The sequence below is a fragment of the Lepisma saccharinum genome, chromosome 1, assembly GCF_977018435.1.
Source record: "Lepisma saccharinum chromosome 1, izLepSacc3.1, whole genome shotgun sequence".
Classification (NCBI taxonomy): domain Eukaryota; kingdom Metazoa; phylum Arthropoda; class Insecta; order Zygentoma; family Lepismatidae; genus Lepisma; species Lepisma saccharinum.
The window spans coordinates 192,893,385-192,906,319 of NC_139229.1; the positions used below are offsets into that span (position 1 = coordinate 192,893,385).

Genomic DNA, 12,935 nt, shown 5'->3' on the forward strand with positions numbered 1-12,935 from the left:
AAAAACACTGGCCGAATATCACAGTTTTGATATTAATAGTTTTAATAATGAATGATGAAATATTTTTACCTGCAACGATATCATTGACATTAAATTTGTATGGTTCAATTAATAACCATACCGCATGAAAGGAAGGAAATGTTACATGTAAGCCAAATATGGAATTCATTCTGAAGTTATGTGCACTCGGAGGCCTTATGTGAAATTTCTACACATCTCCCTATCGGAAGAATCTCATGATACTGCTGCACGCAATATACCGTGCTTCGACAAAGTACGTACCAAGCAGCATTGTTATCAGGCGTTCAATACGCCCTAGTGATATTGCCTACATCTCATAACACAGACCCTGTGTCACCATGGCCGTAGGCAGGAAAAATTTCGGGGGGGGGGGGGTTCATTCATAATTGTTCCCATGGGCGTCGCCAGAAATTTGAATAATAGAAATAATAACAATAATTGTATAATAATAATTAAAATTTCATAATAATAAAACAATTTTATTCCATAATAATACTAATAATAATTATTATTATATTATTGTTATATCCTTGAGGGGGCTTACTCAATCCAGCAGATGAGTGAATATCCAGCACAAGTTTCTTTTTGTTTGTTCACGTTTCACACAGTGTGTACTGAAATGCACAATTATTATACTTCGTCATTAAACTTTAGATGCCTTCAAGAAAGCTTTAAAAGTTAGATGGAAATTTTATTCATAAAGTTTTTGTTGTTTAACTTTAAAATTACATTTTTGGAATTTTGAAAAGTGCGGAAGCAGTTATTCTTTTTAAAAACTTAGCCTGGTGCATGGATTGTAACCTCAATCGCGAACGTAATGCGCTACGAAACTGGAGATCCTGGGTTTGAACTATCAAGGGGGATTTTCGACTTTATCGGACAGGAAATTTAAAAGCTGGAAAGGGAATTTTGGGACAATCATAAGGGAATCTTCAGTCTATATTCCTTTTGACGCAGGAACAACACTGGAAAGATAACAGCAGAAGTGAAAATGTAGGGGTCGCGGGTGGGCTACGATTCTGAGAATAAATCCTGTTTCACTCAAGTTTCAGAATTCCAAATGTATGACAATTCTAGCTCGATCGTTTCAACATTGTCTCCTTGTATTTTTGTGATGCTTCGAAAAAAAAATGAAAATTTGTTACAGACTTTGGTTTCTGAACTTCCATTAATCCAACATGTCGGAAGTTTCGGGGTGGGGGGTTGAACCCTAGAAACCCCCCCTCTAAATACGGCCAAATGTGTGCATTAGCGCAAAGGGGCAGAAAAGAAGTAAACCAAATTAACCAACAATCATGCACATTAAACATTGGTAAAGGAAAGCAAGAATACTGTTTTGGCTCAATAGAGAGCGCTACAGTACGTAAATTCTTAATTTGGTGTTTGTGGAAATAATAATGAAATAGTATTTTAGTGTTGGGATGTATTTTGAAGCATGAATCGAGACATAAGGGCAGTAGTGTAACTAACATGCCTTCCGCCCCCTCCCCCCGCAACTTTCAGTTGTGCGCCTCTACTCGTGAAAAAGGAACACTTTATCTTCTAAAATATTAATTCATGCATACATTTATATTTGGTATAAACAAATATGAAAATACATGCATGTAATTTGAATAAATATAAAAACTGGTATGAAAAACAAAAAACAGACAAACTGTAAAACCATGCATCATTCAAGTGTTTATCGAAGCTATCGGCAAACAACCAGCACGGTACACACTAAACAGCATCTAAAGTAGATGAGTAACAAAACCAAAATATCTCTATTTTCTGTCAGGTTTTAGTGCTAGCGTAATAATAATAATCGAAGGTGAAAGATCTCTTATTCATCGGGTCTTTCGGGAAAGGTGTTTCTGGTTTACTTGGTTTGGATGATAAAATTGAAGCACTAACTCTTCTGGTAGTATACCTCATTCTGTAAATACAAACCAATATTGAAATTCACAAGCATTTGTGTCTGCCTCGGTTTTTAAGTCGGCGTCAGGATTAATCATCTAGGGGTGCTAAGGGGGTGAGGAGAGGTAAAAGTAAACGTTGCCGGCACATTTTCTTCACTGTCGTCTACTCTTCTATTCTTCCGCAACGTACTCAATGACTTGAACGATTCCTTCCATCTGTCGCTATTGAATTCGTTTATATAAAACATCCACCTAACTATCTTGAAACGTAGGTGTATTAATTACCCAGTGTATTATTAAGGAAATAGACAATTTTGAATATTTTGAATATTTGTACCATATTAGAGCTCGTGCACACATAACATTACGTTGAAAACTTTTCAAATAAGCAAAACACGTTGGCGAACGCATAAGACGTGGCCAAATGCCCCAATCCACGGGATCCTGAAATTTGGCAACGCTGTCTCGCCGGCCTAAATATCAAGCTACAAAGCATGGGCGCGAATAGCAAAATTAATGTTGACTTTTAAAGAAACAAGGGAATCCGTGTATAATATTTTTCCCTTTCCAAATCTGGACAGAATATTGAGATTACGATGTATGTGGAAAACATACATTAGAAATAGAAATGGAAATTCATCGTTAAATAACTGGAAATAAACAGAACACGCAAGGCCAACTTTACATATCATATGCAGCATGGAACTTTCCAATAATGTGTACAGCAGTTTGAACCTATTTTATTTGCTAGAATGTCGGAATGACATTAGAAACTCTTTAGAAACTAAATATTTAGGTGATGGAAGATCTAATACACTGGCTTTACAGTTTTAAAAGTTAAGACGTAAAAGTAGTTCTGGATGCGATAAACCACCACGTGCGAGAATTACAGAGTATAAAATGTATCTTGATCATAATATTTCTGTACAGCGTCTTCAAATTAGCAGTATACGACATAATTTGCCAAGATTTTATTCAACAGACAATGCATTGTAATTACGATGTGCTTATGAGCATATATTTGTTTTTTGTGCATATATATGTACGTACAGTCACGGACACTGCTGGGTTCTAACGACCTTATTGAAGAAGCACTGAAGCAAGCCATCCATGTCTGACCACCAAGCGCCTTGTGACTAGACAACCCAACCAGCATTGCAATTCTGCGGCTTGTATGCCAGTCACGGGTATACATCTCTGTAAATTGAGTAGTGATGCCAAAGAGAAATACGAGATGAAGATTGTCGATCGTAATGTCTCGTGTTCTCTTCTTCTTCTCTTCCATTCCCTTATGCCGTTAAGCGTCGGGTACCTCGTTCTGTGCATCTCATCCATTCCGTCCGGTCTCGACTCATTCTTCTCATTTCGTTCTTAGTTTTTCCATATTTTAATCCTATCTTTTCTATTCTATCTTCCCATGTATTTCTTGGCCTGCCTCTTCCTACTCTACCCTCAACCCTCATCTCTTATCACTTGCTTGGCTTTCCTATCTTCATTCATTCTATTTACATGTCCATACCACTTCAGCTGGCGTTCCTCTACTACTTCAGTCATTGTCTTCTTTTGTTTTACCTCTTCTCTTATTCTTTCATTTCTTATTCTGTCTCTTCGAGTTTTCCCCACTGTTCTTCTAAGATATTTCATCTCTATTGCTTGAAATTTACTTAGATGTTTATCTTGGAGTGCTAAGCTTTCTGTGTCATAGCCCATGATGAGAACTACAATTGAGTTGTAGAGTTGCATTTTTGTTTTTATACTGATCTCTCTTTTTCCCACTAAAGTATTACTCATTTGATAATATGCTGATGCTGCCTTCTTTGTCCTATTCATTATCTCTTGATCAATTTTCCCACTGCTACTTATGATAGTTCCTAAGTATTCATATGTTTCTACTTTCTCTAGTTGTTTCCCTTCACATATTATATTCAGGGCTTCATTTTCCTTGTCCTCTTTAGTCACCCGCATGATCTTACTCTTTTCTATATTAATCTTCATACCATTCTTCCACTGCTTGCTGAAGTCTCTCAGGTGTATCTGATATCAGTACGATATCATCGGCACATAATAGTGCTTGGATATATACTGGCCTTAATCTCCACATACCTATCTTCGTTCTGTGTGTTCGTCGTTTGCATATTTTAGCAATTTCGTCTAAAAAGACGTTAAATAGGATTGGACTGAGGCTGTCTCCTTGTTTTATGCCTTTCTCAATGTCAAATTCACCTGAGTGTTCGCCATCTACTCTAATTGTTCCTACAGGATTATTATATACAATTTTTATTGCATTCAATAATCTTACTGGTACTTTCTTTGCCTCCAATACTTCCCATACATATTGCCTAGGTACTGAATCAAAAGCAGCTTTTAGGTCTATAAAAGCTAGATATGTGTCCTTGTTCTTGGCAATTCTTTTTTCCATAATCGTTCTTATAGTATATATATGATCTTGTGTTTGCCTTTTAGGGCGGAATGCTGCTTGCTCCTCCTCCATATCTTCCTCCACCACTTTTCTGAGACGTCTTTCTAGTATCCTTGTGTATAATTTATAAGCGACTGATGAGAGGCATATTGCTCTGTAGTTATTACAGTCATAGCTACTGCCCTTCTTATGTAGTGGGATAATGATATTTTCCCTCCATTCATTTGGTATTTTGTTTTCCTTCCATATTCTTTGAAACATCTTGGTTAAATTCTTAACTACTTCCATACCTCCATATTTTATTAATTCTGGATTTATTCCATCTGATCCTGCTGCTTTTCCAGTCTTCATCAGTTCTATTGCTATTTGTATTTCATCTTCCTTTATTTCCCCTTCTATAGCTGAGTCTTGTACCTCCATGTATGGTCCATATATCACCCCTACCTCCTCTGGGTTATTATTTTCTTTCTGGAATTTTTCACCTTAGTGTTTCCGCCATACATCTAACACATCCTTTTTTTCTGTGATCAATTTATCTCGATCTTTAATGGTTCTTATTGTTTTTCCATATTTTCCTCTCAAGTTCTTTACAACTTTCCAAAATTGCCTTGTATTCTTTTCTCTAGCTTTTTCTTCAACCATATTTCCAAATTTTTCCCAGGATGTTATTTTAGCTTCCTTCACTATTTCCTTGACTTCATTTCTTTTTTCAATGTATTTCCTTCTATGTTCTTCTGTCTGAGACATAATATATTTTTTTCCATGCTTCCTTTTTGTTTTTTACTTTTTGTCTCACTTCTTCATTCCACCAAGACGTTTTCTTTCTTCTTGTATCTACTATTTTCTTTCCGCATACTTCTTCTGCAGATTTTATGAGTGCCTTTTTAATTCTCTTCCATATTTCTTCTATCTCTAGTTGTTCTACATCTGGTCCTTCTGTCAGTCTGGCTGTTACCTGTTCTTTATACTCTTCCTTCTTCTCTTTTTTCTGTAACTCATTTATCTTAATTGTTTGGTATTTTTTCATTCTGGGCTTTGGTGGTCTCGTGAAGCGTGTGTCCACTATTAGTAATCTATGATCTGTACCCAGTTCAGCACCTCTTATAACTTTAACATCCATTATGTTTCTCCTAATACTACTGGTATATATTATGTAGTCTATTATGCTTTTAGTATTTCTTCCTTCAGCCTGGAAGGTTATTTTATGTGCCTCCTTATGTGGGAAGAAGGAGTTTCCAAGAAGCAACTGATTTTCTACACAAAACTCCAGTAATCTCTTGCCATTCTCATTCAATGTCTTTTCTCCCCCGTAGCTTCCCATACTACCATGGGCTACCTTCTTATCTTTACCTGTTCTTGCATTTAAGTCTCCCACTATCATTACATACCGTCCCTCCATTACTTCTTTATCTACTGTCCTCTGGAGTTGTACATAAAATTCTTCCTTATCAAGCACAGAGGCATCCTCTGTTGGTGCATATACTTGGATATATGATATTTTATATTCTATATCAAATTTAACTACAATTATTCTTGAGTTAACTGGTTCCCAGCCACTGATCTTTGTTTCATATTCCTGACTTGTTAAAATTCCTACCCCTTCTTTTGCTCTTCTGCCCTGTCCAACACCTGAATATCTCAAGGTAGATCCCTCCTCAAGCCTTTGTATGCCATTTCCTTTCTTTCTTACTTCACTAATTCCCATTACGTCTTTCTTACGTATCTTCATTTCCTGTACTAATTCAACTTCTTTTCCTAATATAGTTTTAATGTTCCATGTTCCCATTCTCGTTTTCCTTTTCCAGTCCGGTCGTTGTTGTGTTGATCTGTCCATTCCGAGGCTCCTGTTTTATCTCTGAATCCATTAATACCCTTGTGTGGGGGATTGGCCCAACGCAGGGTGGATTTATTTAGGGTTTACTCCCCTAGGGCAGTTGGCTTTACCATGCCTTTTGAGTCTGCCCCACCCTTGGTTTTCTGTCAGGGTATCCTTCCCTTAGCCTTTGGAGATCCCTCCCCTCCCTGCAAGGCAGCAGGGGCAGTGCTTATTATGCTTCCTCGCCATGTCACAGTGCTGTCAATGGGCTTTTCTGGGTTTTAATGAGGATGGTCCTGCCACAAACCAAGCCCCCAGACCCTGTTAGCACTGCCGCCTCGGTCCGGGACTGCTTATTTGGCATTACCTTATTCGCAGCTAACCACCATATCTGATGGCCGTTCGCTATCCGCCACCTGCGACCCGCCCGGTTGCTGAGGCTCGCCCCTCCCATAGGAGGCCGGGTCTCGTGTTCTCGACATGGAATAATACTAGGTCCACGTTACGTTCCATTATTTAATGTTGTTTGTGAACGAACCTGACGGACTGGGTTTATATTTTCACTCCTTGCATTACAGTAAATTCCATATTTTACAATTATATTAATGCTTTGAACGAAAATAATACCCAGAAAAACATCGAACACACGTGCACACCACTCTTCTCACACACATGCACGTGAAAAGAAACACACAAAGCTAAGTTTTAATTTCCAAGTGAATGTCGAAATAACAGTAAATGGAGAAGCACGATGTACGAAACATGGGATTTTTCACAGAAAGAATGCATCTATTTTTGACATACGTGGTTTCTATTAATAGACAATGAAACAATTATGAGAGAAATTAACATACATTTTCGTCTTCGAGTGTTGACTGACACAAACAGACTGACTGGAAAAAAGAAAACATGGTGTTATTGATAGAGTGTTGGTTAGCGTACAGAGCTTTCATCACTGAGGTCTAGGTTCGATCCCCACCAAGGACAATTTTTTTATTCTTTTCTATTAGTGAAGAAGTATGTAGTATTGTTTTCTATGAATTTTCACGAAAGGATACACATCAAATTTGTTCGTTTAATCTGTATTTTCATTCTTCTAATAAGTTCTCTATCGCAAGGGGATATAGAGATTCTAGTAGAGCAGTGGCACGGGTTCCACGCCCGAAAATGAGGCTCGGTGAGGCTCGCCTTAATGGATTTCTCTCGTAAGGCATGAGCCTCATTTTCTCGCAGTGTTGCCAGCTCACCCCAAGAATATTCCACCATGATATTTTACAAGCGAAGCTAACCTACGAATGGGAGTTGGCAACACTGGCAACATTAATTGCGGTTCAATATTGCCAACTCACCCTAAGAATATTTCACTATGATATTTTACAGGCGAAGCTAACCTACGAATGGGCAACACTGACTAGTGGAGGTGGCCGGGTTCTGCAACATTGCGGTTCAATATTGCCAACTCATCTTAAGAATATTCCACTATATGATATTTTACAGGCGAAGCTAACCTACGAATGGGAGTTGACAACACTGGTAACATCAATTGCGGCTCAATATTGCCAACTCACCTTAAGAATATTTCACCATATGATATTTTACAGACGAAACTAACCTACGAATGGGAGTTGGCAACACTGGCAACATCAATTGCGGTTTAATATTGCCAACTCACTCTAAGAATATTTTACCATGATATTTTACAGGCGAAGCTAACCTACGAATGGACAATACTGACTAGTGGAGGTGGCCGGGTTCTGCAACATTAATTGCCAGTGTTGCCAACTCACCTTAAGAATATTCCACCATATGATATTTTACAGGCGAAGCTAACCTACGAATGGGAGTTGGCAATACTGATTAGTGGAGGTGCACGGGTTCAAGAACATCAATTGCCAGTGTTGCCAACTCACTCTAAGAATATTTTACCATGATATTTTACAGACGAAGCTAACCTACGAATGGGAGTTGGCAATACTGGCAACATCAATTGGCGATCAGTGTTGCCAACTCACTCTAAGAATATTCCACTATGATATTTTACAAGCGAAGCTAACCTACGAATAGGCAACACTGACTAGTGGAGGTGGCCGGGGTTGCGTCCGAATCAGCAGCAGATGTCACCTGCACCGTTACATCCGGGGACTCAGCCAATCTCTGTTGTCCGAATTTGCGGTAGACGTGGAGTCGGAGGGAAGAGCAGAGAGGCGCGACAGATGCACGCTGGCGCTGTGACGCCGCGCTTGGCAGCCATATTCTAACTTTTATTTTGTACAGGCAACATTTACTGATTAGAGGATGTAAAACTCAGTTATACTTTAATATTTTATCGATAATGCAGAAAAATTGTAAATGATGAAATAGCGTGTTATATTTTTAATATGAGTAGTTAGGTGGAAATTATTTGTTTGTTTGCGCCCCCACGCGGTGGGTGAAGTTCGGGCTGACACCTGGCGGGAAAAGTGACAGGCGTACTACAAGGGGACATGCAGATTCGGACGACTTGGACGTGACTTCGACGGCACGCGAGAGCAACGGGGGGAGAACGGGGTGGAGCGCTTGCCAATCCGGACACGGCCTTTGTAAACCTCTCTCGGGAACGATGTGCTGCACATACATACGCGCGCGCGTGCTTATTATTTTCGTATTGTGACGCAAACAAATAAATAATTGTTGTTTTTTAGGATGCCTGGCCCCTAACCCCGCCAGGGTGCGTGGTGCCCAACCAAAAAAGGTTCTAACGGCTGCGGTTGCAGATTGCCGCACCTCTGTAGGGTTTCACGTGTTTTTTTTTTCCCCCCCAAACTTCCATGAAACCCTACAGAGGACCTCCGTAATGCATGCAACGTGTACTAACGACTCTAGTGTTATTTGATGTTGTAATATTTTGGATATAGAGTTTTATTGTGTGATAGATAAAAATAATTATGTTTATTATAATATTTTTTTGATGAAGATGGAGAATGTATGTGTGTGTTACAAATAAAGTTGCATGCTTATTTTTTAGTGTGTTTGTATGTGTATGTGTGCTTGATGTTCGACAGCATCTGAAACGATAAAAAAAAAATTTATTGTTAATTTTCTCATGTAAAAACAACAACAACAAAATTTTTGTGCAAAAATTTCTGATTTGTCTCTCGTGCTATAGTGCAAAAAACTGATGAGAAAAAAGATATTGTAACTAATAACTGATGAAATTGATATTGTAACTGATTTTGAACTAGTGAAATTTTTGTATTGTGCTATTGAAACTGATTGTGCTAGTACAAAAATTTCTTATTGTGCAAGAAAAAATGTTAAAAACTTGTTAAAACTGCTCTGTGACCCTCTCGTTCTTCACGTCGTGGACGAAGGATTTCTCTGCAATCAGGATGACGCTGCACACGGTGTCCTCGGGCAAGGCTTCGTGGAACTCGCAGACGACCTTGATGTTGGTTCGATCGTTGACCACCACCTGCTTTCTCTTAGATGTGTTGATGACGAACATGGGCCTGCGGGTTTTGAATTCGCTGGGCGTGTAGTACATGTCCATGCTTCCCTCGGTCACGCGTTTGAAAGAAGTGTAAGCTTCGTAAAGTTTGAGGTAATCGTCTTTGGTCATGTCGAGGTTGTAATTCTCGCGCGGGAACACTTCGTTGCGTCCATTCTTCAGATAAATGTTCTTGATCTTGCAGTCGTCGAACTTGCTGGAATCTTTTTCCTGGTTGTTATTGCGCCCGGTCTGAAAGAGCACTACGACGAAATCTGGCATGTCGAACTGTATGTTGTTGAACTGTGTCGTCACGTCGAATTCCATGTGACTTCCCGACGCCATCTTCTGCACGCACTGGTAACCGTGAAAGTGAATCGGCACCTGCGGACTCTTCAAGATCTCCGCTTTGTACTTGAGGGCGTAGTTTGTTTCGTATTCCACGATCGGCATTCTCAATTCCATGCTCCGGATGACGCACTTGGCCGCTTCAGGTAATGTGTTGGCTATCGGCGTGCCGTCGGCGTTCAAGTTGGTGTATCGCATCAGTGCGTCGTTGTCGTTGGCCGCTCTTCGAAACGTGACGCGCAATCCTCCCTTCCACATGATCTCCTTGTAGTCCGAGAAGAATCCCGGCAGCAGACGCATGGGAAAAAGCACCGTGTGACTTCTAGTCGATATTTTGGTCCCCGCTTCAAATCCTCCTGCCTGGTAGTATGCCGCGTCCGTTTTGGATAATTTCAATGTTCCCACTGCCGTCGACGTGATGCCTGGATAGTCTATTCTGTCTATGACGGTGTTGTGTTTCCTCACCTCCACCTGCGAGAACAGGTGAGGCACGAAGTTGTCCACGAGTATCAAATTTGCATTGGGCGGAAACGCGTCTCCGCTTTCCTTCTTCACCACGTCGAATTGAAGGTAGAGGTCCGCTCTGTGAGGATGAACGAACCCGTCGCCTACGTCCACGTCGTATTCGATCTCCCTGTTTGCTTCGTTGAGATTGGCGAACGTGCGACGGTTGGGAGGGAAAGATTGCAATTCGTAACTTTCGATTTGCGCCATTTTTACTATGGGTGTTATTTATTATACGTTGATCTCCACGATGGCAGTGGTCGTTGCACCTGCGAAATCCACCACGTCTCCTTTCTCGTTCGTGACCACCAACTCTATGTCGTCTATGCGGTTGCGACATACTGGAAAATAGATCGGCGAAGAGGGTGTGTAGATGATCGGTTCCATGAATTCGGAACTGGGTTTGAATGTGGCGATGATTCCCGTCTGCTTGTGACTTCCTAACAGTCCGTCCGAGGATTTTGTGATCATGCCTTCCGCCACGTTGCAGTGAACGTTTAGAGTTTCTATGGCTAGAAATTTAGGAATGTTGGTTGCCGTATGCTTGATGCCAGCTTCGAGTTTTGTGTTGTTCTCGAAACCTAAAAGTTCTCCCATGGTGCCCAGGTCCACGGTCTCCGTTGCCGACACGATTTCCACTCTGTGCGTGACCGAATTTTGAGAAAAATACGTGCCTTTGGGTAACTGAGCTTGCAAAGTGGAAAGATTGTATTGGCCTGGCGTGACGACGATGTGTTCGCTTCCGACGCTAATTTTCTTGTTGTGCTGCGTGACGTTAGGTATGAGGTACATGCTGTAGAATGCACGCAGAGCTACGGATTTAGGATACACGATGTCGTCGTGCAGCGTGAGTTTCAGGATCGAAGATTCGCTCGTGAGATGGAACACGCCCATCGTGTTTCAGGTTCCACAATGCTTTCTGAAAATGTTCCACCGACGGGTTATTTATTTTAGACATGTATGCGAGAACTGAAAGACATAGGTGGCCGCAGTTAACATCGGTGAAACCCTGGATGCGTTTGTCATTGTAGTAGAGGTTGGCAACACTGAGATACTTCACCAACCTGGCAGGCGGTGTGCCACCGAACGAATCGAAAACAAATGCATTGTCATCGTCAATTTTGAGGTAGCATATCCAATGTGTACCAGGATTTTTGTAACTATCCAGGTTGACCACGCCATACTCCTTTTTCTTCACAGCAGAGGGTAGAGAGTCGGACATGAAAACACCCCTGAAATTCCTTATTCCCAACAGTTTGATTAGAGATTCAATATCGAAGTTGGACAGGGCTTCTTCTTTTTTTTATATTTCTTTAAAGCATCGAGGTTGCTTTTTGTTTTTTGGTCATACCTTTCCCTTTCTTCTCCATGGCCAGGTTGTGACGTTTCTGTTCTTCCAACTCGGCTTTGTTCTTCTTCGAGTCGATGACGGTTTTCGCGATGGCGGCACTTCCGCCGGCCAAACTTCCAACAGCCCCCAGTGCTGCCAGGATGGCTGGGATGCTGAATATGAAACCTCCGATTTTTTGCTGTTTCCGCGAACGCTGCAAACGTCTCAATTGAGGTGTGCTGAGAAGTAATTTCATTCCGTGTCCTTTCGTCAAGCAAGAACGTTTCTTCTCGCGTTGTTTCTTGGTGAGTAAACCATCGAGGGCACCTAGATTTTTCAGATTGGAGTAAGGTATCTGGTACACGACACCTTTGGGCTTCATGTTGATGCTCTATATGTTATCTTCACGGTATGTTATTTATATATATGTTCTGAGATTTTTTTGTTTTGTGTAATTTTTTTTCGGTATGTTATTTATATATAAATGTTCTGAGATTTTTTTTTGTTCCGTGTAATTTTTTTTCAAGGATATACTCCGCGCAGTGCCGTTACACAAATTCTATTACGTGCTTTGTTTTCTTACCAAGAAGTTCCTTTGTACCCTTGTACACGATTCGAGTTTTGTTCTCGATTAAAATAGCTAGCTTCTCGTCGGATAACATGTTAGCGTATCGATTTGGTAGAAATAGACTGTATTGTGCGTTGAGCAACAGACGCGCCTTGGGACCATACTGGGTAGAAACAATTGAACCGGAAGTTATCGTGTAAGGTTTGTCCACTTCCAATTCCTGAATTTTTACATATTCAACTGATGAATTTAGCATTTGTTTTAATGCTTGGGCGTCTAGTGATTGTTCACTCATTTTTTATATGGCAAACACAACTGGAGTTTTTTTTTTTTACGTAGTGTTATTTATATACCGAAGAAATTTTTTTCACGGTTCGAGAATTTTTTTTATTTCTACACACCCCATCCAAATTTTTGTTTCGTGTTCATGGCGATGGTGGTGCCCAGTGCTGCAACTCTTTCTCCCAGCGAAGCATCTCTGCTAACGAATCTTTCGAAAGCTGCGTGCTCTAACTTTCTGTCTGCTTCGTGACGTGCATCCAGATCGGTGCGAGTGGTGTTGTAG

General features: G+C 40.5%; 1 protein-coding gene across 1 annotated transcript; it reads right to left on the bottom strand.

Moving 5' to 3' along the window:
- Positions 1-1,909: 1,909 nt before the first annotated feature.
- On the bottom strand, positions 1,910-6,172 carry LOC145987903 (protein CFDP2-like). Its single transcript, XM_083122703.1, has 2 exons — positions 5,195-6,172; positions 1,910-1,936 (listed from the first exon to the last, which is right to left on the bottom strand). Exons 1-2 carry the CDS (start codon positions 6,170-6,172, stop codon positions 1,910-1,912), a joined length of 1,005 nt encoding a protein of 334 aa, XP_082978829.1.
- Between the last annotated feature and the right edge of the window lie 6,763 nt (positions 6,173-12,935).